Genomic DNA, 19410 nt, shown 5'->3' with positions numbered 1-19410 from the left:
TAGGTCCTCGTCCAACAGCTTAAGCCCATTACCCTGTACTCGCTGACGTGGATTCTGATAACACCTCTTTGCCAGCCGGCCGATTTATACGTCAGGCAGGTGTTATTTTACGTACTCTACACCCAATTTTTTTAAATCACACAGTAATCTTAAAATTATAAAATTTATTAAATTCATCAATATAAAAGACATGTCCTCAGTTTGCCAGCCGATACAGACTTGATAACTAACAATATACAATAGTAGGCATGACATGCACTTTTATAGCTATGCACTGTCTTCATCATCGAGATGGTGTGAAATGATTATATGTAAATATCGTGACTGCTTCAAGGCTGCACAAACACTTTCGACCCCGCTGTGTGGCACGTGTGATGTAAAGCACCCAGTGTATCCTGGTCTATATATTTCATACTTTACCACGTAGTCCTGTAATATCCGACCCGACCTGCTATTGACCACAAAAAGTCGAGACGTCTCCTGAGTGAGTGAGTGAGTGAGTTTAGTTTTACGCCGCATTTAGCAATATCCCAGCAATATCACGGCGGGGGACACCAGAAATGGGCTTCACACATAGTACCCATGTGGGGAATCGAACCCGAGTCTTCGGCGTGACGAGCCAACGCTTTAACCACTAGGCTACCCCACCGCCCTGACGTCTCCTGAACGGCAAAAAGGTTCAAGTAGTTGACCACACCTATCACGGACAACTCGGCCTCAGTGCTATCACCACTTTCGACATCTACCCCTTTCACCCCAGCTTTGAATTCAACCTAATTTTAATAATCCACCCACTTTCAGAATCCGTCCAACCTTTCACTTTGACCACAGCTTCAATGTCCACCCCAGCCTTGATATTCTCACACTTTTAATGATCATCCAATATTCTACATCAACTCATACTATCGACCCCAGTCTCAACATCCACCCACACTTTCAACATCCACCCCAGTCTTAACATCCACCCCAGTCTCAACATATACCCACACTTTCAACATCCACCCCAGTCTCAACATATACCCACACTTTCAACATCCACCCCAGTCTCAACATATACCCACACTTTCAACATCCACCCCAGTCTCAACATATACCCACACTTTCAACATCGACCCCAGTCTCAACATATACCCACACTTTCAACATCCACCCCAGTCTCAACATATACCCACACTTTCAACATCGACCCCAGTCTTAACATATACCCACACTTTGAACATCCACCCCAGTCTCAACATATACCCACACTTTCAACATCGACCCTAGTCTCAACATATACCCACACTTTCAACATCGACCCCAGTCTCAACATATACCCACACTTTGAACATCGACCCCAGTCTCAACATATACCCACTTTTCAACATCGACCCCAGTCTCAACATATACCCACACTTTCAACATCCACCCCAGTCTCAACATATACCCACACTTTCAACATCCACCCCAGTCTCAACATATACCCACACTTTCAACATCGACCCCAGTCTCAACATATACCCACACTTTGAACATCCACCCCAGTCTCAACATATACCCACACTTTCAACATCCACCCCAGTCTTAACATATACCCACACTTTCAACATCGACCCCAGTCTCAACATATACCCACACTTTCAACATCGACCCCAGTCTTAACATCCACCCACTCTTTCAACATCGACCCCAGTCTCAACATATACCCACACTTTCAACATCGACCCCAGTCTCAACATATACCCACACTTTCAACATCGACCCCAGTCTCAACATATACCCACACTTTCAACATCCACCCCAGTCTTAACATATACCCACACTTTCAACATCGACCCCAGTCTCAACATATACCCACACTTTCAACATCGACCCCAGTCTCAACATATATACCACATTTTTCAACATCGACCCCAGTCTCAACATATACCCACACTTTCAACATCGACCCCAGTCTCAACATATACCACACACTTTGAACATCGACCCCAGTCTCAACATATACCCACACTTTCAACATCGACCCCAGTCTCAACATATACCCACACTTTGAACATCGACCCCAGTCTCAACATATACCCACACTTTCAACATCGACCCCAGTCTCAACATATACCCACACTTTCAACATCGACCCCAGTCTCAACATCCACCCGCATTTTCAATATCAAGTCCACATTTAACATCTATCCACATCTTCAAAACCCACCAACATTTTCAGTATGCATCAAACAACATCCACCACAGCTTCAACATCCACCACATCATCAACATCAACCACAACTTCAACATCCATTCACTTTCAACATCCACGCACACTTTCAACATCCACCCCTCTCTCAACATCAACCTCGCCTTTAACATCAACCACACTTTCAACATCCACCCCTCTCTCAACATCAACCTCGCCTTCAACATCCACCACACCTTCAACATCCGCTTACGTTTAACATCCACACAAACTTTCAACATCCACCCCGCTGTCAATATCAGCCTCGCCTTCAACATCAACCACATCTTCAACATCCACCACACCTACAACATCCAACCCGCTTTCAATAACCACCCACACCTTCAACAATCACCCCACTTTCAACATCCACCCTTTAACATTCACCCAGTCTTCAACATCCACCCCACTTTCAACATCAACCACATCTTCAATATTCACTTCACATTCACTTCACTTAAACTTCAACATCCACAGTTCAACATATACCCCACCTTGAACATCCGCCCCACATTCAACATTATCATCATTTTCAACATCCACCCCACCTTCAACATCCACCGACATAATCAACACCCACTCCACCTTCAACATCAACATCAACATCAACATCCACCTCACCTTCAACATTCTCCCCACCTCCAACATCCACCCCACCTTCAACATCCACCGACATTATCAACACCCACTCCACCTTCAACATCAACAACAGCATCCACCCCACCTTCAACATCCACCGACATTATCAACATCCACTCCACCTTCAACATCAACATCAACATCCACCCCACTTCCAACATCCACCCCACCTTCAACATCCACCGACATTATCAACACCCACTCCACCTTCAACATCAACATCAGCATCCACCCCACCTTCAACATCCACCGACATTATCAACATCCACTCCACCTTCAACATCAACATCAACATCCACCTCACCTTCAACATTCTCCCCATATTCAATTTCCACCGACATTATCAACACCCACTCCACCTTCAACATCAACATCAGCATCCACCCCACCTTCAACATCCACCGACATTATCGAACATCCACTCCACCTTCAACTTCAACATCAACATCCACCCCACCTCCAACATCCACCCCACCTTCAACATTCACCGACATTATCAACACCCACTCCACCTTTAACATCAACATCAACATCCACCTCACCTTCAACATTCTCCCCATCTTCAACTTCCACTGACATTATCAACACCCACTCCACCTTCAACTTCAACATCAACATCAACATCAACATCCACCTCACCTTCAACATTCTCACCACCTCCAACATCCACCCCACCTTCAACATCCACCGACATTATCAACACCCACTCCACCTTCAACATCAACATCAACATCAACATCCACCTTACCTTCAACATTCTCCCCACCTCCAACATCCACCCCACCTTCAACATCCACCGACATTATCAACACCCACTCCACCTTCAACATCAACATCAACATCAACTTCCACCTCACCTTCAACATTCTCCCCACCTCCAACATCCACCCCACCTTCAACATCCACTGACATTATCAACACCCACTCCACCTTCAACATCAACATCAACATCCACCTCACCTTCAACATTCTCCCCACCTCCAACATCCACCCCACCTTCAACATCCACCGACATTATCAACACCCACTCCACCTTCAACATCAACATCAACATCCACCCCACCTTCAACATTCTCCCCACCTCCAACATCCACCCCACCTTCAACATTCACCGACATTATCAACACCCACTCCACCTTCAACATCAACATCAACATCCATCTCACCTTCAACATCCACCGACAATATCAACACCCACTCCACCTTCAACGTCAACATCCTCCCTACCTCCGACATCCACCCCACCTTCAACATCCACTTTACCTTCAATATCTACCCACACCTTAATTATCCGCTCCACTTTCCCCATCCACCCCATCTATGTTGACGGGCTGTTAATATAGACACTTTCACAATACTTCTGCATAAGTTGAAACTACCACACCTGTATGTTGCAATCGTATCGTGACAGCCTGGATACCCACTGCAATAGTATTACAAGAAAATAAAAGTGCAGAAATCATTTCGAAAACTGTAAGAAATATCAGTTAAAAGCATTCCGTTGCATAATTCGACATAACAATCGTGACGTTCTGAATAAGAATCAGTTAATGGCGGGCCCAGGTGTTTGCGAAAATGCCATCGTTCGCTTCCCGAAAAGTGTCACCAATCACAAACAACTGCAAAGGCAAGACAATTTTCATTTTAAAAATGAGTGAAACTATGGTAAATTCTAAGTGGTGTATTGCATCAGTCATCATTCCGGTCAAATTTAGAATGTCCCGCTCATGTCCACCACGTTTGTAATACCTTCCTGAGCGGGGCTACAGTGAATGGCGCATTGTTTCCTAGTACTCAGACAGAGTTCCATGTTAAACCACACGATGCCATGTTTCCGCACACTACCTATTGCTGACACAAGGGCTAGTCACGTGTTGGTGCCGGACACGTTGCTCCTGGGAAAGGGGATTCCCCACGTTTACCACTATGTAAAATTAGCATATGAACGGCGTGAAATGAGGATGTGATCTGTGCATGTTGCCGAGGCATTGGCGTTGAGTAGATGGTATATTTCTTTGTTAGCAAAATCTGTCGCCGAATCGTTATGCATCTCTATCAACGCCATATTAGGATATCCATCCTTTTGTTTGCTATCGTTATCATTCTTGGTATATGCCGATAAATATCAATGAAATACATTGCAAACAGATACACGTAGTGTAGTGTAGTGTACGACTACTTGTATACAGTGTGCGAAATACCCACTGGCCCGCTAGTCCGTGGCTAGTAAAAATCCTGTCGGGCCAGTAAATCTTCACAGTCTTTTGCCCGACTGGCTGCTGAATTTTCATGAGGTCATTTTTTAAAACATATCACTCTCTCCGACTTGTTAAGTTATAATACATTTTGAAATCATGCAAGATTTTGGGCTGATAAATGATGGTATTGTACCTTTTTCGTAAATTTTTGCTTAGTTTCTACATTCAAATTTTGGGCTAGTGAATTATTTTGTGGGCCAGTAACTTTCATCCATAGCTAGCCCGGCTGGTGAGCAAGATTTGGAAATTATTTCGCACACTGCTTGTATATCAGTCCAGTATGAGATTACGACTGGTGCACATTCGTTGTGCAGCACGTGTATTTAATCCTGTCTGAGATCATGAGTGGTGCACATTCATTGTGCAGCACGTGTATTTAATCCTGTCATGAGATAATGACTGGTGGACATTCGTTGTGCAGCACGTGTATTTAATCCTGTCTGAGATCATGAGTGGTGCACATTAATTGTGCAGCACGTGTATTTAATCCTGTCTGAGATCATGAGTGGTGCACATTAATTGTGCAGCACGTGTATTTAATCCTGTCTGAGATCATGAGTGGTGCACATTAATTGTACAGCATGTGTATTTAATCCTGTCTGAGATCATGAGTGGTGCACATTAATTGTGCAGCACGTGTATTTAATCCTGTCTGAGATCATGAGTGGTGCACATTAATTGTGCAGCACGTGTATTTAATCCTGTCATGAGATCATGAGTGGTGCACATTAATTGTGCAGCACGTGTATTTAATCCTGTCTGAGATCATGAGTGGTGCACATTAATTGTACAGCATGTGTATTTAATCCTGTCTGAGATCATGAGTGGTGCACATTAATTGTGCAGCACGTGTATTTAATCCTGTCTGAGATCATGAGTGGTGCACATTAATTGTGCAGCACGTGTATTTAATCCTGTCTGAGATCATGAGTGGTGCATTAATTGTACAGCATGTGTATTTAATCCTGTCTGAGATCATGAGTGGTGCACATTAATTGTGCAGCACGTGTATTTAATCCTGTCTGAGATCATGAGTGGTGCACATTAATTGTGCAGCACGTGTATTTAATCCTGTCTGAGATCATGAGTGGTGCACATTAATTGTGCAGCACGTGTATTTAATCCTGTCTGAGATTATGAGTGGTGCACATTCATTGTGCAGCACGTGTATTTAATCCTGTCTGAGATCATGAGTGGTGCACATTAATTGTGCAGCACGTGTATTAATCCTGTCTGAGATCATGAGTGGTGCACATTAATTGTGCAGCGTGTGTATTAATCCTGTCTGAGATCATGGAGTGGTGCACATTATTTGTGCAGCACGTGTATTTAATCCTGTCTGAGATCATGAGTGGTGCACATTCGTTGTGCAGCACGTGTATTTAATCCTGTCTGAGATCATGAGTGGTGCACATTCGTTGTGCAGCACGTGTATTTAATCCTGTCTGAGATCATGAGTGGTGCACATTAATTGTGCAGCACGTGTATTTAATCCTGTCTGAGATCATGAGTGGTGCACATTAATTGTGCAGCACGTGTATTTAATCCTGTCTGAGATCATGAGTGGTGCACATTAATTGTACAGCATGTGTATTTAATCCTGTCTGAGATCATGAGTGGTGCACATTAATTGTGCAGCACGTGTATTTAATCCTGTCTGAGATCATGAGTGGTGCACATTAATTGTGCAGCACGTGTATTTAATCCTGTCTGAGATCATGAGTGGTGCACATTAATTGTGCAGCACGTGTATTTAATCCTGTCTGAGATCATGAGTGGTGCACATTAATTGTACAGCATGTGTATTTAATCCTGTCTGAGATCATGATGAGGTGCACATTAATTGTGCAGCACGTGTATTTAATCCTGTCTGAGATCATGAGTGGTGCACATTAATTGTGCAGCACGTGTATTTAATCCTGTCTGAGATCATGAGTGGTGCACATTAATTGTACAGCATGTGTATTTAATCCTGTCTGAGATCATGAGTGGTGCACATTAATTGTGCAGCACGTGTATTTAATCCTGTCTGAGATCATGAGTGGTGCACATTCGTTGTGCAGCACGTGTATTTAATCCTGTCATGAGATAATGACTGGTGGACATTCGTTGTGCAGCACGTGTATTTAATCCTGTCTGAGATCATGAGTGGTGACCATTCATTGTGCAGCACGTGTATTTAATCCTGTCTGAGATCATGAGTGGTGCACATTAATTGTGCAGCACGTGTATTTAATCCTGTCTGAGATCATGAGTGGTGCACATTAATTGTGCAGCACGTGTATTTAATCCTGTCTGACATCATGAGTGGTGCACATTATTTGTGCAGCACGTGTATTTAATCCTGTCTGAGATCATGAGTGGTGCACATTCGTTGTGCAGCACGTGTATTTAATCCTGTCATGAGATAATGACTGGTGGACATTCGTTGTGCAGCACGTGTATTTAATCCTGTCTGAGATCATGAGTGGTGCACATTAATTGTGCAGCACGTGTATTTAATCCTGTCTGAGATCATGAGTGGTGCACATTAATTGTGCAGCACGTGTATTTAATCCTGTCTGAGATCATGAGTGGTGCACATTAATTGTACAGCATGTGTATTTAATCCTGTCTGAGATCATGAGTGGTGCACATTAATTGTGCAGCACGTGTATTTAATCCTGTCTGAGATCATGAGTGGTGCACATTAATTGTGCAGCACGTGTATTTAATCCTGTCTGAGATTATGAGTGGTGCACATTAATTGTGCAGCACGTGTTTAATCCTGTCTGAGATCATGAGTGGTGCACATTAATTGTGCAGCACGTGTATTTAATCCTGTCTGAGATCATGAGTGGTGCACATTAATTGTGCAGCACGTGTATTTAATCCTGTCTGAGATCATGAGTGGTGCACATTAATTGTGCAGCACGTGTATTTAATCCTGTCTGAGATCATGAGTGGTGCACATTCGTTGTGCAGCACGTTTATTTAATCCTGTCTGAGATCATGAGTGGTGCACATTAATTGTGCAGCACGTGTATTTAATCCTGTCTGAGATCATGAGTGGTGCACATTCATTGTACAGCATGTGCAGTTAATCCTGTCTGACATCATGGCTGGAGAACATTCATCGTGCAGCACGTGTATTTAATCCTGTCTGAGATCATGAGTGGTGCACATTAATTGTGCAGCACGTGTATTTAATCCTGTCTGAGATCATGAGTGGTGCACATTAATTGTGCAGCACGTGTATTTAATCCTGTCTGAGATCATGAGTGGTGCACATTAATTGTACAGCATGTGCAGTTAATCCTGTCTGACATCATGGCTGGAGAATATTCATTGTGCAGCACGTGTATTTAATCCTGTCTGAGATCATGAGTGGTGCACATTAATTGTGCAGCACGTGTATTTAATCCTGTCTGAGATCATGAGTGGTGCACATTAATTGTACAGCATGTGCAGTTAATCCTGTCTGACATCATGGCTGGAGAACATTCATCGTGCAGCACGTGTATTTTAACCTGTCTGAGATCATGAGATCGGAAATCCGACATTAGCCAAGATACTGGATAAAAACAATTGAGCTGCATCAGATGGTTGGCTACGATGTAGATATAGTATTGTTCTGTTTACACTGGCATTGATTACCTTGCACAACTGCACCATTTCCTTACAGGGATTCGTGTTGATTGTTAGATAGATTAAAAAAATGTACTACTTGTTAACAGAGATTCATATTGATTGTTAGAGAGATGCATAATTGTTCCATTTCTTAACAGAGATTCATACTGACTGCTTGAGAGATGCATATTTCGTACTGTCGGTTAACAGCGCTGTTAGTTTGATACGATGGAGATGCAATATTGAACTATTTATTGACATGGGAGTCAGTTGGTTACTATGCAGATGCATTATTGAACTACCCGGTATTAACGGTATCGATTGTTGATTACACGAGAAGGGGCGGTGGGGTAGCCTAGTGGTTAAAGCGTTGGCTCGTCACGCCGAAGACCCGGGTTCGATTCCCCACATGGGCACAATGTGTTAAGCCCATTTCTGGTGTCGCCCGCCGTGATATTGCTGGAATATTGCTAAAAGCGGCGTAAAACTAAACTCAGTCAGTCAGATTACACGAGAAACAATACAGGCTGCAGTTGATCGATCTGTTCCTCTTCAAACAGAACAGTGAAAACTTCCTTATGATGGAAAACACATTCCGTAACCCCTTTCAATCATATTATTGATGTTGTTCGATGGGATATTGTTTTTTCATTTTGCACTTCCGTGTTGCCAAAATGAATAGAATCGTTATATTACACAATGTCATATATTTTTAGGACCTGTGATCTGTCTGAAAGTGATAGTGTTTCAAAAAAACAATTTAAACTAATAATTTTACTGAAAATTGCCTCCATTCTGCCGCCCTAGAATATGAGACTAATTCCACATACGAAATAGAAGTGTTCTGATCTAGACCAGGCTCACAGAAACAATCACTTGCATCTTAACAAAGTTACATTTGTGCAGATGAATCTATGGATTTAAAATTTTCCTCTACTGAAATTCAAATTTTAGGATTTCGATAACTAGGATGTATCTGTTTAACATCAGCGCGTGGTCGTAAATTATGTAAGCCCTTAAGTTTAAATCCAACTCTTGCAGAAAGCAGCGTTCAAGTTGGTTTGATTTTGGAATGGCGGGGAACATTGTTGTCGGTTTTCCTTGACTCAACTGAAGTTGTACACGTTCAGTAAATTTATTGATTTGCTTATTTTATTTGCATAACCAGGAACTCAGCGCTAAAGTTGTGATAAGTGTGTAAAGTGATGGGTGGTTGTGATCATGTGTGAATGAGCGAGGGAGTGAGACTGTGGGTGGTTATCATGAGTGAGTGAGTGAGTCTTGGCCTGTATATAAAATCAATTTAGACTGATTAAAGTGAGTCCTATCGGATCCAGTCACAGATTCTGTCAATATACCTTTGTAAATGAGTAACTGACCTGAATTTCACCCGACTTTCAACAGTATGTCACGAAGTAATGAGTGAATGACTGAGTTTAGTTTTACGCCGCACTCAGCAATATTCCAGCTATATGACGGCGGTCTATACATTATCGAGTCTGGGCCGGGTTGAACTGTTCTTCAGCAATCCATGCTTGTAAGAGGCAGCTAACGGGATCGGGTGGTCAGGTTCGGTGACTTGGTTGACACATGTCATCGTATCCCATTCGCGTAGATCAATGCTCACGCTGTTGATCACTGGATTGTCTGGCCCAGACTCGACTATTAACAGACTGCCGTCATAAAGCTGTAATAATGCTGAATGCTGCTTAAACAACAAAAGCACACTATCCCACCGATCCGTTCAAGCGAGACTCCCGAAACATCATAAAACCGTACATTTTAATACACAACGAAGGTAACTAAAAATAAATGTTTCACAATAACCTGTGAAAATTGGGGAAATGGGGAGTGTCACCCATGTTCTTGGAAAGTAGAGGGTCATCAAATTATGAACGGTCTCTAACGTCATCATTCCAAAAGCAGTGTTGAAGATATTTTATGGGAATTCCCTACATTCGTCTAATTACAGAAATAAACACAACCTACACGAAGTGTAAAGGCGTGTATGTTTCCGACTACCACCAACAACGTGATCACGTCACTACAATGATCAAGGACAGCTATAATATTCATAAGCGTATATTAGTAACAAAGAGGCGTTATATAACCCTTGACCGACATATGACCAATATTCCAAGTGCACCTCCCAGAAAGTCATTCGATCCCGGATATTGTGCCTACGACTGTCCGATGTGAAAAGAGGCATTGTTTACAAATGTACACATCCAGGCCTCATAAATCCATCCTGCTTCTTATCACAGACCGATTCGGGGTGGTGCGGTAGCCTATTGGTTAAAGCGTTCGCTCGTCACGCTGACGACCCAGGTTCGAATCCCCATATGGGTACAATATGTGAAGCTCATTTCTGGTGTCCCCGTCGTGATATTGCTGGAATATTACTAGTTGCGGCGTAAACCAAACTCACTCACTCACTCACCCACTCACAGACCGATTCCAAAGCCTGGTGGGGATTTGTTAATATTTAGAATTATTTTCCATTCCAAAGTTGCACTTTTGGATGTAACCCTTTCGGGCGATTACTGGCGCCATTCGCAACTTCAAAATCGGAGGATGTATTGTTCGAGAGGTTAAGAAGCAAATTTAAAAAATCCATATAATAAAATATACTGTTTGAACTTTTTTGAAACATTATCGACGTTATTAACTGTTTAAGATAATTTGAGTTCAATATGCAATGGTGATACAGTTGATTTCAAGATGTAGTCGCCATGGTGATGCTTTTATTGTTGCTACGTTAACCCCTTGTGTGTCATCGTAGTCCAGTGACGTGGGATGTGGTTCTTAACATAAACCACTGGTTTGTCTGGTACGACATCGAGTTTTATCTGCACTCTTGATATAGAAACAGTAAAACAGACAAAGGTTACCTTGGTGACCATACGTTCCCATGAAGACATGTTATGCTATTTTTATTGAAAGTACTAAACACCGTTACAGATTAAACTTCATTTTATACTGGAGACAATGTTTATTTATCTCCGTAGCACAGAATAGAGTCAATATTCACATCTGGAGTATGTGAAATACTAAACCGGTAATTGATGGATATGTTCGTAAGTGAGTGAGTGAGTGAGTTTTTAGCAATATTTCAGCAATATCACGGTGAGTGAGTTTTAAGCAATATTTTAGCAATAGTTCAGCAATATCACGGCGGGTGGACACCAGAAATGTGCTTCACACAGTGTACCCATGTGGGGAATCGAACCCGGGGCATCGGCGTGACGAGCGAACGCTTTAACCACTAGGCTACCCACCGCCCCGATATGTTCATGAACAGAGCTGATGTACTGTTATTTCGGAATGTTCATCAATGGATATATAGAATTCTAGATGCGGGGAGCATCATAGCTTCGCCCATAGTCGTGACGTCACAAGGGACAGGTATTTTATTTTGACCCAGCCGAAACCTTTTCGCACGCTGCGTATCTTACATCTACGCCCTAGATTAGCGAAACCATATTGATTTGTGACGTCATAAAGGAATGTTTTAAATATGTTGTTAAAAATTACATTAAAGGACCCCAACACTCCATGTCACAAAGCACCAGGTGTCGCATCACAAATGTCAAACCGCAGGTACACGCTGATAAAATCTTATACAAAACTATATCCGGTCTTATTAGCATAATAAGCCCCGCCCACTGTCAGCCGGAAGAGCTCGTGAATATTCAGCACTACTTCCTGTTCAATCGTTCCGGTTCCCAGTGTGTACGAAAGCCCGCCAAATGATACTGCCTTAGACATGATCATGCTCCTTACAGCACCGGGCCGTGACGAGTCGAGACCCTCAATGTACATGCCATGGACCACCACAGTGCCGGTCCCCCCTCCCGTCACCTCAACGCCGTACAACACTCCCTTAGTGCCAACTAGTCTTGGTGAGTATCATTCTTTGGTCTCGGTCATAACGAGATTTCACGTTATTTCATTGTGACGCGTGTACTTATATATCATCTGTGTGTTTTGTCAAATGATAATATTCTTTCATATATTTACATTCTTTAACCTAATTTTACGATTTGGTATGAATGTTAGTTCGGGGTTACAAATTATCGATTGGTTGTTAAATTTGGTTGGTCGAACTGTGGACATATTTTCTAACTTCACAAACAGCAACAAGGGTAGCAGTAATACTGGTAGTAGTAGTAGTAGTAGTAGTAGTAGTAGTAGTAGTAGTAGTAGTAGTAGTAGCAGTAGTAGCAGCAGCAGTAGTAGTAGTTGTAGTTTAGTGTAATTGTCATAAAAAAAGAAATTACGTCTCAGGAAACTTTTTTTTCAAACTTCACAAGCAGCAGCAACGGTAGCAGTTATAAACAATAAATAATAATAATAATAATAGTAGTAGTAGTAGTAGTAGTAGTAGTAGTAGTTCAGTGTAATTATTAAAAAAATATGTTTCTAAATAACATGATCGCATGGTTGATCGGGGTATATTTTCGAAAATGTTAGAATCTGGAAATTCCATGAGACAGCAATGCATTACTTGTGCCTCTCAAATCTTAACTGCACCTTTTTAGACGACGTATTGCGTAATTATAGTTTAAGGCAATATGTCAATGTAACAACATGAACTTAATAGACAATAGATATGTTATTTTACCTGAAAATATACATAACAGCGTCATCACCGTTACATCAAAAGGGGGACCTTCATTATTTATTTATTTATTTATTTATTTATTTATTTATTTATTTATTTATTTATTTAATTTATTTTTGGAGATACTCAGTATGGCTAATCAGTTTACCTTTAACAGCCATAGCTTGTCGTAGATTTAGAACGGTTGGTATACAACATTTGCACTGTTTTATCATCAAATATCAAACTGGGTTATTTGACAGTATCTCACAATACTGCGCTAGTTATAAAATTAATAAAATCGACATAAAAACCTGACAAAACCATGATAAAAACACAAGCGTTTGGGGCCAAACACAGTGAGGCAAAACTATATCATACCCGACGTCCATTCATGTCTCCCTGGATATTTTTGAATGACACAACTCGCTGACCCTACGAGCTCTTCTTCCGGGACAGCCTGAGAGGAGTTGGGGGTAAAGGGGAGGGAGGGTAGTCATACCCGAGATGAGGGCCAACTAATACCGTATTGCACAAGCCTCATAGAGAGGGTCACCGGTAGATATGTATGCTTTTGTTGTTGCTACAGTAAAGCAATACAAATTACAATTTCCTTGGGTTATGTGAGTGAATAGCTATAAATGTTTCAGTTGCAGATGAATAGGTAAATTATTTTTGTCAATTTTACATGAAATCACCAAAACCATGCATCATTTAGGGGTCTATTTTAGGGTGTTGGGGTTTTGGGGTTTTTTTCTGTTTTTGTTTTGTTTTGGTTTTCGATTTGTTTGGTTTTGTTTTAATAGGGGGTGTGGAGGGGGGATTGTTGTTTTCGTGTTTTTAACGTTAGATTTGTTGTTAATTACTATGAGGACAGTTGCTTGTTTTTATAGTATTTGTGTACCATGTAGGTAGGGGAACATTGTGTCCTACATACGAGCACAGATATTCACACATGTTGAAGCATTATTTCTGGATCTTTAAAACTCGTCATCATTGATACCGTAAAAGCATCGGATCGTCCACATTCATCTTCAAACAGGGTAGGGGTGGCTCGTCACGCCAAAGTCCCGGGGTCGATTCCCCACGTGGGTGCAATATGTGAAGTCTATTTCTGGTGTCCCCCGCCGCGACTTTGTTGGAATATTGCTAACAGCGGCGTAAAACTAAATTCCCTCACTCACTGTAAAAGAGTTCTGGGCCTTGTGTTATATATGCAAACGGCATGTTTTCCAAAGTAACAAATATATTCTGTAAACGTAATTTCTCAAATAATGAGCCCATAAAATGGAGCAACGGTTATATGATTGCAATAACGAATATTTAAAACAAACATTGTTATTACGAATTCGTCTAAAATGAAGAAATTTTCAAAATTCAAAGTAGCTAATTCTATTTTATCTGGTGATTAAGTAAGCCAGGTTGGGAACATAATACTTTTGTCAGCTATGGCTTTATTGCTTGGAAAATGTAGATTTAAAATATCTGGAAAAGATCATCAGAAGAATTCATATGATTGTAGCATTAATATTGAATATGTAATATGTTGCAGTGAAATTAGCTAATCGTTTTGTCTGTTTGTTTGTTTGTTTCTATGGTTGGTTGATTGGTTGTTGTTTTTTACGCCGCGAACCACACAGTTGGAGCACACTGACTTGCATCAGCTGAGCCTCACAAAATTCCCCCTTCCCTCCCCTACGGTTGCTTAATAGCAGTTCTAACCCGGATCTTCACGGGACAAACGTATAGTCCTCGTGGCCAGTCTGTTCCAGGGTGCACGGAGTCAGGTGGCACGTTTTAGAAGTAGCCGTGAAACTTATTTACTAAAAATATATAAGTTCGTATACATTTTCTTCCAGTTTGTCAATGCGTATCAAAGGGTCCATTTTGCTGATATGGACGTATTTTATGTATTGTATGCATATAAATATTGAAAGTTTATTTTCAAGAATATGTGCTTCAGTTCGGTCTGATAGAAATATTTAGGTGCTGAATATTAAGCTGTAAAACAAGAATCAATTAGTAAATAGGTAAGAGTTCCTCCCGTTCCCCCATCCCAAATAATATTTATGAATTAATATATACTAAAATTATTAACAAAACTTAACACAACAATGACTAAAAGTCCAAAATTTAAGTTAGGGTTAGGTTTAGGGTTAGGTTTAGAGTTAGGTTTAGGGTTAGGTTTAGAGTTGGGGGAACAGAAGGAACTCTTTCCAGTAAATATTTATGTTTACTGGCTTGTGGACATTACTGAGATAAATGATTCATAAAAAAAAACATTTTCAACTTGACATTGGTGTTCATGCAGATATGAATGACCCGACATGACAATTGAACCCACCCACAGATCTGCATAATCCGTGCAGTCAGTAAAAACAGCAGTGGCGGGAGATTGGGACCTGGGTAACAGTTCTTGAATCACGTGTATGTTGCTGAAGGACAAATACACGTGGATCATGACCTTCACGTGCACCGTGTCAGATTCTACCGTAGTCCCTGTTTACCGGTAGTGGATCCTTCTTTTGCGCATAACTGACTGACTGGGTTTGGTTTTGCGCCGCTTTTAGCAATATTCCAGCAACATCACGGCGGGGGACACCAGAACTGGGCTTCACACATTGTACCCATGTGGGGATTCGAACCCGGGTCTTCGGCGTGACGAACCAACGTTTTAACCGCTAGGCTACCCCACCGCCCCTTTGCGCATAACTACACGTGGATCATGACTTTCACGTGCACTGCGTCAGATTATACCGTAGTCCCTGTTTATCGATAATGGATTCTTCCTTTGCACGCAAATACACGTGGATCGTGACCTTCACGTGCACTGCGTCAGATTATACCGTAGTCCCTGTTTATCGATAATGGATTCTTCCTTTGCACGCAAATACACGTGGATCGTGACCTTCACGTGCACTGCGTCAGATTCCACCGGAGTCCCTGTATATCGAAATGGATCCTTCCTTTGCACACACCGCACATGTTGTCCATTGGCGGGGTGTTTTGTTTTGGGTTTTTTTGCGATAGTGAGTATTGCTGTACATCGCCATCAGAAAGTTACACCTTACATACCCGTTTTTGTTTTAGCCCAACCGCCTCACACATGGACCAAGAACGAGGTTCGAGTCTGGCTGGAGTGGTGCGCGGCAGAGTTCTCAATCGAGCCAGTCTCACCAGACAAGTTCGACATGAACGGTAAGTATGTGTTATAGTAGTGAAAATGTTCCTTTGTAAGAGTTCCTTTAGGGGAATTATTCCCATGAACCATTACTAAGGTTCATTTTTTTATTTCTCCGCAGTTTTTTTCCGATATTAATTTCCCTCTCGAAAGGTGTTTCCAAACCCTAAAACTGAACTTGACCCTGACCATAACCCAGGCCCAAACCCTAACTCTGACCTTTATCCTAGTTCCGACATGACCCAAACTCCGACCCTGATCCTACCCCTAACTCTTACCCCCTGACCCTGACCCTGACCCTAACCGTAACCCTAACTCTGACCCTAACTCCGACCTTGACCCTACCCCTTACTCTTACCCTGACCCTGACCATAACCGTAACCCTAACTCTGACCCTAACTCCGACCTTGACCCTACCCCTAACTCTGACCCTGACCCTAAACCCTGACTCTTACCCTGCAACATAGATGTGATCATCTGAACCTTATATATGCAACTTGATTTATTCGACCTACTGTCCTATTACGGCACTGGTAACTGAGAAGAAAAAGGGGATCTAGTGGATAGGCCCTTGGCTCAGAAAATTGGCGGACATCGTGATCCAATTACGTGCTTCGTTGCTTACACTATCAACCACTGCTTTTTCTGATCTAAGTGCGATTGTTTTACAGGTCGTCGTTATATGGCCTGAATATCACTGTGGCATAAAATAACATTCTCTCTAAATAACAAACAATTCATCATTTGACATCCTTATAATCTTGTATAATATTTTGGTATTAGGATTCGACTGACCAGAATCAAACGCTGAAATTCGAAAATAGAATAGAAATAGTCTAAATTTATTTCGCAAAATTTAATGGATTGGAAACCTGTTTTAAAAGTTTCAAGTAAAATATCATTGTTACTTTATCTAAATTTAGACGTACCCACAATTTCGTGAACGCATTAATTATTGACACATAAAATGAAAAACACTGGCCTTACTTTCGCAATGTATTTTCAACAGGATATGTTCTAGTACATTGCGCTTATGAAATACGTCTATCAAGTACATAAAGTCCTGCACACTTTGTCATCACACTTTACCCTACCTTATTGTTAACCACCGCCCTTCCCCCTACATGTAAGTGAAGGTGTGGGCACAGGTCACAGCAACCCCTACCTACCCCGCACCTGAATAAGGGCACCTGACTATTTCGCTCACCCACTCCCACGCCTATCATAATTTTCTAGCCTGTGTCTGCTGTGGAAAGTTCACTTCTGAAATAGTTTCTTTGGAGTGTGATATATTGCATTATTACCCAAGTGGTCAACCTATGGGTAGTTGCATACTAATCTCGTACGTCACACGAGTGTCGTATCGCGTTGACCTATGTCGTAACGACTTGACCTGAGATTCTAACGATTTGATTGGATAACCGATGACCTCTCAATTTGGTCACGTTGTGACGGACCTACTGTTACATTCATAACAAACACGTGAATTCATTCATTCTACAACTTAAATGCATTGTGGGAATGTAAACATTGCGAACGTTACCGTGTCGCTGTTTAATTGGGAGTCGAACAGAGACATTATATGCGTCGAAAAACATAAACGCAAAGTTTCCACCAGTGATGTTCGCCGAGTGAAGCAACTCCAAACTATGAAACGGGGTGCTACGGAGTAGTTAATGTAGGAGGCTGTACGAGGCGATGACAACTGACATCGGTTACCACTAAGGGGGCAGACGAGCAAGGCGTAGTGACGTCATTACAGTGTGACGTCATGCAAAAAGTGTACTACAGAACAACATTCTTCCGCAACCTCTTTATGAAACCGGTTTCGGTTTGAAACCATAAAAATAACACAAATACGCTATGTTGTCAATTTAAAGCATGTAAGACGGGTAATAAATAAAATACCACACTCGGTCTCATAACATACGAATTATACGAAACGAGTGTTGACCCCTGTTGTCTGACCCTACAGTCACAATGACCCCTGCTGTCTGTCCCTACAGTCACACCGACCCCTGCTGTCTGTCCCTACAGTCACACTGACCCTGTTGTCTGTCCCTACAGTCACACCGACCCCTGTTGTCTGTCCCTACAGTCACACCGAACCCCTGTCTGTCCCCTACAGTCACACCGACCCTGTTGTCTGTCCCTACAGTCACACCGACCCTGTTGTCTGTCCCTACAGTCACACCGACCCCTGTTGTCTGTCCCTACAGTCACACCGACCCCTGTTGTCTGTCCCTACAGTCACACCGACCCCTGTTGTCTGTCCCTACAGTCACACCGACCCCCTGTTGTCTGTCCCTACAGTCACACACCGACAGTCTGTCCCTACAGTCACACCGACCCCTGTTGTCTGTCCCTACAGTCACACCGACCCCTGTTGTCTGTCCCTACAGTCACACCGACCCCTGTTGTCTGTCCCTACAGTCACACCGACCCCTGTTGTCTGTCCCTACAGTCACACCGACCCCTGTTGTCTGTCCCTACAGTCACACCGACCCCTGTTGTCTGTCCCTACAGTCACACCGCCCCCTGTTGTCTGTCCCTACAGTCACACCGACCCTGTTGTCTGTCCCTACAGTCACACCGTCACACAGTCACACCGACCCCTGTTGTCTGTCCCTACAGTCACACCGACCCCTGTTGTCTGTCCCTACAGTCACACTGACCCCTGTTGTCTGTCCCTACAGTCACACTGACCCCTGTTGTCTGTCCACACCGACAGTCCCTACAGTCACACCGACCCCTGTTGTCTGTCCCTACAGTCACACTGACCCCTGTTGTCTGTCCCTACAGTCACACTGACCCTGTTGTCTACAGTCCACTGACTACAGTCACACTGACCCCTGTTGTCTGTCCCTACAGTCACACTGACCGCTGTTGTCTGTCCCTACAGTCACACTGA

The 19410-nt window shown here is 42.5% G+C and overlaps 1 protein-coding gene across 1 annotated transcript in view; it reads left to right on the top strand.

Moving 5' to 3' along the window:
* The window catches only part of LOC124280713 (transcription factor ETV6-like), a 40935-nt gene that overhangs the window by 4400 nt on the left and 17125 nt on the right, over positions 1–19410 (top strand). The window contains exons 2-3 of the mRNA XM_046716697.1: positions 12501–12617; positions 16409–16516. Of these exons, the coding sequence (XP_046572653.1) occupies positions 12501–12617; positions 16409–16516 (225 nt within the window). The remainder of the gene's footprint in view (positions 1–12500; positions 12618–16408; positions 16517–19410) is intronic.

This window comes from Haliotis rubra, unplaced genomic scaffold (genome assembly GCF_003918875.1).
Source record: "Haliotis rubra isolate DU_JTF1 unplaced genomic scaffold, ASM391887v1 Scf272, whole genome shotgun sequence".
NCBI lineage: Eukaryota > Metazoa > Mollusca > Gastropoda > Lepetellida > Haliotidae > Haliotis > Haliotis rubra.
The sequence above is the reverse complement of the archived record's forward strand: the minus strand, read 5'-3'. Positions and strand labels throughout refer to the sequence as shown.